General features: G+C 40.8%; 1 protein-coding gene across 2 annotated transcripts; it reads right to left on the minus strand.

Annotated features, from left to right (window-relative positions):
• Positions 1-296: 296 nt before the first annotated feature.
• On the minus strand, positions 297-2080 carry LOC133024591 (homeobox protein OTX2-like). Of its 2 annotated transcripts, none has more exons than XM_061091740.1 (3): positions 1984-2080; positions 1528-1679; positions 297-914 (listed from the first exon to the last, which is right to left on the minus strand). In XM_061091740.1, exons 1-3 carry the CDS (start codon positions 2078-2080, stop codon positions 297-299), a joined length of 867 nt encoding a protein of 288 aa, XP_060947723.1. The 2 variants fall into 2 exon arrangements, with proteins under 2 accessions (XP_060947723.1, XP_060947722.1); XM_061091739.1 differs by having other exon boundaries at positions 1951-2080.
• Positions 2081-8899: the final 6819 nt, after the last annotated feature.

Consider the following 8899-nt stretch of genomic DNA (forward strand, 5'->3'; position numbering starts at 1 on the left):
AGGAGCTTAGAAGAAAACCTGACCTAGTCCTCAAACTCAGCCAATTTAGGCTTGGATCTTTTTTTTTTTTGCTCTCTTGATCTTTTTTTTCTCTTTTGGTCAACACATTTGTTCCGTGTCCTTGATCAAAGTTGGGGAGAAGTCAGTCTGAATGTTCAATAAGTTAAACCCAACAAGTGAGACTGGCAGCCCTGCTCGAGGTAGAAGTTAGGGCCTTTGCTGCTTCCCAAACTTGGGGCTTTGTTACATGTGAATTCTGCAGTTTATGGAAAAAATGTCCCTTTACTTTCTTCCTCTCACAACACTTGAAACTTCCACGCTGCCTGGTCTTTGTAATCCAAACAGTCCGTGTTGAAATTGAGCTTCCACGATGAAGCTGTCTGGTCCTTATAGTCCAGGCAGTCCGCGGGGCCGCTGAAGCCGAGGCCCGCCGCTCCGTACGCCGACGAGGAGAGGGAGGAGGCCGGGCTCAGGTGGCTGGACGCGCCGTTGCTGCCCATGGGGCTCATGGCGGCGCCCGAGAGCTGGTGGTGCATCGGCGACAGGTAGGAGCCGCACTCCATGCCGGTGAAGTAGGACGAGGAGCCCGTGTAGCCCTGGTTGTAGCCCGACGCCTGCGAGTAGGCCATGGGGTAGGAGCGCTGCATGCAGGAGGAGGAGGTGGAGAGCGGGTCGGAGAGCGGGGAGATGGAGGCCGGGCTCCAGATGGACACCGGCGCCGCGCTGCTGCTCACAGCCGGGAGAGAGGTGCTGGAGGGCGGCGTGAACTGGCCGCTGGCTCCGCTCTCGGAGCTGGGCTCTCGGAGCGGGGAGCACTTCTTCTTCACCGGCCTGGTCACTGTTTTATTCTGCACTCCACTCTGGGTCTGCTGGGCCTGCTGGCGGTGCTTGGCCCGTCGGTTCTTGAACCACACCTAAAAACAAAAAGAATTAGAATTAGTTAAATCCAGTTTTAGAAACACATATTTATTTTGTTACTGTTTCCAGAATTTAAGGTTAACTCAACTGACCCTGTAATGTCACTGTAAATAGATAATCTAACAATTAAAGCGATCAGATACTCAAATCAAATATTACATTTTAGGCCTACATCTGAGACCAGTATGTTTTTTTTAGTTTTTACAAATTACTATTATTATTTATAGTCTTAAAAGTAAATTGCCGGTAGTCTTGCAGATTCAATTCAATTGCTTTATGGTTTATGATCTGTAAACTATATAGGGAGGGAAATTTGGCATTGGTGAATATGGGCTCTAACTGTTATATTGATTGATGAAAATACAAAAGTGGGTTTCTCATAAAGGGAGCTAATCAAATAACAGCTGATCAATCAATTACATTAAATGAACAAAAGTCTTGAAGAGGACACTGCAGTTGTGGGTTGTGTGTGTGTGTGTGTGTGTGTGTGTGTGTGTGTGTGTGTGTGTGTGTGTGTGTGTGTGTGTGTGTGTGTGTGTGTGTGTGTGTACGTGTGATCTGTGTGTGTGTTCTGTGTATACGTGTGTTCTGTGTGTATTTGATTCTCACCTGCACTCTGGACTCGGGCAGGTTGATCTTTAAGGCCACCTCCTCCCTCATGAAGATGTCCGGGTACCGGGTCTTGCCGAACAGGTTCTCCAGCACGTCGAGCTGGGCCCGGGTGAAGGTCGTCCTCTCCCGCCTCTGTTTTCTAGGGGCGCCTGGGAAAGAAAACGAAAAAGTGGAAATCAGTTATTTTAGAATTACGGGAAAAGAAATCACACATAAAGCGCAGCGAATTTCGAGTAGACAAACTATTGTAACTGAAGCAAAAACAATTGTCTCAAATATAAAATATCTGACCCAATTTGAATAATTAAGACTTTAAAAGTTCGAACGAGGTATTTTCTGATAAAAAACAATGGAAGTAGCATATCCATTTATGATTCCGTTAAAATAGTGGGTCGATCGTCAATTTAATAACCCACATACATGATGCAGAATACATTTCTTTCAGCCTCTTACCGTGGTATCCCACAGATGGATGCAGCAGGTCCACTCCTGAGGCGGATAAGCTCAGTCCGTTCACCGTGTACGGCGGCTGCTTCAGATAGGACATCATGCTGGCGGCCGGTCGGTGAGCAGGCTCCGGGGAGAAGAAATTTAGGAAAAACGTGTTTTAATCCTCGCGAGTCACCGGTTGTGATGTTTCGCGACCTGAAGTCGGGACACAAAACAAGATGAGGTTTTGAAAAAAAACTCGTTGAATCGTCTCTTGCTCGGAGGACGTTGGGATTTCTCTCTGGTGTCCGCCGCGGTTTTACGCACAGCCTTTTACGCACAGCGCTGGGTTCGCAAAGAAGTGGGCGTCCTCGGGCTCTGCGGGCTCTTAAAGCCGAGTGGAGACCCCCAGCTGTCCCCTGCTGGACTCACGATGCTGTCTGGCTGACAAGCGTTTACGCCATCACCCCCCACCCTCCCCCCAGCCCCCCCACCCCTCCAAACACACACTAACTGCTACTATAACCCCGCCCATCCCTGTTACCCCCCTCCTCAAACACACCCCTCTCTCTCTCTCCTCTGGTTGCTGCTGCCACCAAAACAAAACATTGTCGTTAAAAAATGCGCACACTCGCTGGGGCCCCAACCGGGCCCTCAATTAACATATACCCACAGGTTAGGCGAAGCTAAATAGACAGCTGATTGGGGGGCCATTTGCAGAAACAAAGCCCACTGTTGACGGATAAGTAATGCTGATAACAAAAGACTGCAGGGAGCAAACAAAGGAGGCAATACTGCAAACTGAGCGCTCATTCAAACACAGCCGAGAATCTTCATTTCTATATCTGCAGGCCCCATTGTTGGCTTCCACTAAAACCCATGTACATTCAAATGTAACCACATTAAAATAAGAAGGACAACTTTAGCAAATAATTAGAAACATGGAGATGTTCTCTCCCCCTCCCCAAAAAAAGTCAAGGCGATAGCACTGACGTATTATGACACTCCTCAGGGCGATTCCCCGTCCTTCACTAATGAATTGCTCCCGATAATTAGATTTGGAAGGTGAGACTATCGAAAAGTGTTGATTAGAGAGGAGCACTTAATCTTAATCTAAACAAACAGGGAGATGGCCCACTACATTTGTCTCCAGCACTTGGAAATGCAACAACAACGATTAAATAAAGTTTAACAGGGGAAAAGAAACGTTACGTTTCACTCTCATATTTTGCCAAAAATACCAATTTGATTTTATTGGTAAAGCCACTGTTTTATATAAAATAGCGGAATTCATGTCTTATTTAAAATAACAGAGGAACAATTCAAACTTTTACGGAGACAAAAACACCAGAGGAAACAAAAAACAATTACTTAGGAAAACATAGCTATATTCAATTCCTGTAGAAATATCACATGAGGATCTCATCAGTAAACTTAACCGTAAAAAAACACTTATTTTCTTAGATTTAAAAAAAGTGTTCTATAAATAAAGTTGTAATTATTTTAAATGATGGGGATTCATTTATGAGACAAAAGTGTGATTGTTTATATAACATAAATTTCTTCTAGTTTATATGTTAAAGGTATTGGTAAATCACACGCAGAATAGTTACTAAGTTAATTTAATTTAATTTTCTAAAAGTTAGGCACACACATGCATGACAAAGATAACTATTTAATATTATAGACAATAAGAAAATCTACATAGGCCCTAATATCTTTCAGATTATATTTTAATAATATATATATATATATTTTTATCAACAGCTAATTAGTCTCCATGTTTTTGTCTGTGGCCTCTGCCAACGTTTGGTGACGCCTACCTGTAGAATAAAGTTCCCAGGACCCCAGGGTGCTGCTTTTTAATGATGATGATTATTATAAGGAGCCAATAACGGACACTGCTCCACTCAATCTGTCACTCTTCTCCTCCTCGGGCCACCGCTTGCTCCACATCCGTTCAATAATAAATACCCTTCTGCCTCCTCGGTAATTATTATTATTGGCTACATGAGATTTTTTTTCTTTCCTTTTTTTTCCCTGTAAGAAATTAACGAGATAATCCGGACGGCACGCGCTGGCCTGATTACAGGACGCCAGCCTCGACTCCGCATTCAGGCCTCCTTAATTTTCTGCGTCAGGAAAATAAAACAAAGACTGGCATTGTATATATGAGACCAGCTGACTGCCAGACAACCGGGACCCCCACCCCACTATAAAACCCCCCCAGCCCCAACACAGCATAACCAGCACTTCAACTCACTTTCCCAAACTGACACAGTAAGGATGCGCTTATTATTATTATTATTTTTATTATTATTATTTTTATTATTATTATAAAATAATAATAATAATAATTATTATTATTATTATTATTGTGAACGTTTTATTTCATTACCTATTATTTTATTTTAACATCATTTTTTATACATATTTTTCAAATGTAGAAAACAATTTTGCAAATCACAGCACAGGCAAAATGGAATAAAAAATGATATATCTAAAAATATATATGGAAGAATTCTAAGGTCATTTCAAAGGCTTATTCTATTCCACTAATATACAATTTGGATATTTGACTTATTGACACTGAATGATTTAGTTCTTTAACTTGGCTTCCCCCCTCCCCACCTCTAACATGCTGTGCATCCAGAGTCAAACAGCCCAGCAGTTACAGTGTATATTCAGGCTATAGACCACCTATTATGTGAAGTTATCCACTGTCCTGCCATTACTCGCTTGACTGCACCCCCCCCAGCCCAGAGGTCCCCGGCCCACAGAGGCAAGGAGGCAGAAAAGTTGGCTTTTTAAACACGCCTCCCCAATTATCTCCCTGTAGGCTTCTGTCTGTCTGTCTGTCTGCCCCTCACCAGCAATTAGATGACAAACTGTTTCCCAAAATACACTTTGCAGAATGTGAACCGCGAAAGAGAAACAAGTCACTTACTTCAGTTGTTTGAAAAGGCCTTTATTTCCCCAACGCCTCTCTCCGGTGTAGCAGAGGGTTTTTTATGAAGCTGCTGAGATTATATTCTCCTCCGGGTGGGAGCTTGTTGGCTGTGGATAATACTAAGAGATGCTGGGTATTTATGTGGAGAGAGAGAGAGTGGAATTGAGGGAGGGAAGGAAGAAAGGAGGGAGGGAGGGAGATGATTTATAGCATGCAGTGTAAAGGAGAGAAGACGTGATGATGTGCAGATGTGTGAGAGGAGGCAGCAGCTGGAGGAGAGAGGCCTGGTGGTGCAGAATCGGCACCACAGCACCATTGATTATGGATTATAGCACACAATGTATCATTTAACCATGAAGTAAATGTGTAAGATATCATTCACAGCAGTAATAATGAATGCACACATTTCATATTATTTTATTCTCAGCAGCAGGTACAGATGTGTATGATAATCAAAGCATTTTTATATATTTTCCTTTCATTTCACATATTATTTCAGGATATTTTACTTTCCACAGTCGCCAATGTGTGAACTGTTCGGTTTCTCTATAATCTTTTAATTATAAAGTTACTTTGAGATAATGTATATTTGGCACCATACAAATAAAGTTGAATTTAATTAAATTGAATTTATTTATTTATTCAGTCATTCATTCATTTAATTTTTATGAAGTACACTAATAGGCCCTGGTTTATATTCTGATTTAAACATTACATAGAGACTCAGAGGATGTTAAGCTGCAGGATATACACAGTTGGTTTTCTTAGATTAAGCTGAGCAAGCAAAAATGGAAGTACTGTTTTGAAGCAGTAACTTCTCTGGGGTCTGTCACGCTTTGATTCTGTGTAACCCTGTAAAGCAGATTTAAGAAGAAAAAAACGACCCACCCCCCTCCATTGTGGACCCCCCGCCAGCACCAACACCACAATTATATGTGGAGTTGATCAAAATGTCTGAGTTACACCACTACACAAAAAAGAGTATTTACTTTCATGTAGATTTACCTCTGGCCCTGTTTCACACAACCTCAATCTGTGTCCACTTCCATTTTGGGATTAAATAAAATGTCTGTGCTGGATTAGCAATGGAGCTAATTCCGCTCGTGCTCTTTCCTCTGAACTGCAGAGCCGGAGTCTAATCCCAATTCAAAGTGGATTTCTCTCTTATTTCCAAATCGGTTTCATACCATTTAGTCAAATCTCCGTCCTCGGCAGTGATCGCTGAGAGGAGGAGGTTGATGCTGCAGAACAAGCAGCAGGTTAGAGAACTAATTAGGAGCCTACATGATGAACAGACTGTGAGGCTGCGTGGGTCGTTAGACAAGCCTGAAATCAATACTGACTATGGCAAATCATTTACTGTATTTATGTGGACACTTCATTGTGTATTATGACATGCTGTGTTTTGCCTTTATCAATCAGGTAAGGAGCTACTTTTTCCTTTGGGTTGTTAGTGGACTAAAAGAGTTTTGAAAGCAAGAATAAAAAATGAATAAAAATAAAAAAACTTCCTGTATTTTTACTGGACTATTCCCATTTTTCCCCTCGGTGATCGTACAAAAACAAACAGCCCAACAGAGCTTAAGTATCTGGTGGCCTTGTCGTCCCACAGCAATGTTCCTGGCTCACGCTGAGGCCTTTCATCTGCGTCTCTGATATATAATTCATCAGAAAATATCTAATAGCCCTGGGGAGCGTTTTCAGCTAAACGGGGCGGCGGTTGTAAAGAAGGTGAAGTCGCTTGTTAATGTCTGTGGCAATATGCCCTCCCCCTGTCTCCGGGCCAATTGACGAAGTCACGGTTTCTCCCGCTGTTTGAGCGAGAGGAACTGAAGACTGGGAATCGTGGGACTGTAAATGCGGCTCTCTCACAGTGTGGTGGATTATACTGGAGGAGCGTGTGATGTGCTGCCTCCTCTAGATCCTTCTGTTTACTTCTTACAGGACTGGCTCATGTGAAAATAAGACTGGTTCATGTGGTCACACACAACATGGAGGGTAAGAATAAGCTCGGTCTATTGGGTATTGTCCTAAAAATGTAACTGTCTACCTATCTATCTACCTATCTAACTAGTCATCCATCCACCAACTCACTCTATCGATCTATCGATCTATCTATCTATCGATCTATCTATCTATCTATCTATCTATCTATCTATCTATCTATCTATCTATCTATCTATCTATCTATCTATCTATCTATCTATCTATCTATCTATCTATCTATCTATCTATCTATCTATCTATCTATCTATCTATCTATCTATCTATCTATCTATCTATCTATCTATCTATCTATCTATCTATCTATCTATCTATCTATCTATCTATCTATCTATCTATCTATCTATCTATCTATCTATCTATCTATCTATCTATCTATCTATCTATCTATCTATCTATCTATCTATCTATCTATCTATCTATCTATCTATCTATCTATCTATCTATCTATCTATCTATCTATCTATCTATCTATCTATCTATCTATCTATCTATCTATCTAGCTATCTATCTATCTATCTATCTATCTATCTATCTATCTATCTATCTATCTATCTATCTATCTTTTTGATAGATGTGCGACCCTTTGTGCCATGTGTCGGAAACAAAGCAATTACTGTATATTTCTCTTTCTCTTTTATCATATCATTATTTCACCTAAAATTACATTTTCGACAATTTTATTGCAAGTATCGTACACTAGTGAAACTGGGATTTGTCCTTTGTTTGACCCAACCTCACAATTATGTATGTGGAAAAAATCTCAAATAGAAAATCAATAACAGCAACCAAAAAAAACTGGGAATCCTCATTAAATTGGTGTTTTCTAATTTCTGAAAGGCTTTGTATCAATTAAAAAAAATCAAACCATTATGTTTTTCTCAGTTTTCCCTGATCCTCAATTCTGTTAACTTCATCTGTTCACTTCAAGGTCAAATCAATGACTTGGCCCACTCAACCAACCCCATCTGTTACACACACACACACACGCAAGGAGCTGTATTGGACACATGATTGTGTTTATACCATCTGCACTGTAAAACCTCACATTGATAGATTTATTGATAGACACAGAGCAAGAAGCAATACATGTATTGATGATGCTATAAGACACCAGCGTGAGCGTCAGTGGATAATAAACTACTGGGTAATTACCAGAAGAGTCTGTGAGCAGGTGTTTCATGAGGAAAACAACGGACGCAAAGTTAGCAGGTTTTTTAAGACACCTTATTTCATTTAAGTGATACATTCTATTAAGGAGACCTATTGTATAAGTGGCTTTAAAAACATACATCACATAAACTGGTTGTAACAGCATAGTTCATAAGCTACAACAGCGTTTTGGACTGAAATCAGAAATTCTTATTGTTCCAGTCGAAAAACCCTCATTCAAGATCCCACTCACATCATCATCTTCAAACTGAATCCTAGTATATTCTGTTGCTTGCTTAATAATTTTAGACCAACATTATAAGTTGAGCAGCCTTTAACTCACCATCATAAAGAAAACCAAGTTACCATCATGTAAGTATCTGGAGTAACTAAATTTAAAAGGGAGCTGTAGTTATATTATTAATATTTGTCTCAAATCACAGAATTTTCTATTTCTTGTGGAAAGTGCTCTTCTTGATGCCGCTTTGTTATAGGAATGTGAAACGTTAATGCCCAGGCGTAGTCCTCATTTTTCCAGAAAGACCAAATAAAGAGATTCTACGGAGTGACAGCAGATGTGTCATACGACTCACGTTGGCTATTTCTCATCGGAGCCAAACCCTGTGTCAAACATCCCCATGTTAAAGCAAAAGTTTAAAGTGGATTTACTTTGCCCTCAGAAATAAATCCAACGATTGCACTGATTCCATTTAAATAACTGGATTAGGTTTTTTGAAATGTTGATTTGACATCTGTTCTGCTGAGCGACACGATTCGTTGGCACTCTCCTTGCGATATTGAGTTCATGTGGCTGAAGTGCACACAGGTGGATAA

This window comes from Limanda limanda, chromosome 18, assembly GCF_963576545.1.
Source record: "Limanda limanda chromosome 18, fLimLim1.1, whole genome shotgun sequence".
NCBI classification, from domain to species: domain Eukaryota; kingdom Metazoa; phylum Chordata; class Actinopteri; order Pleuronectiformes; family Pleuronectidae; genus Limanda; species Limanda limanda.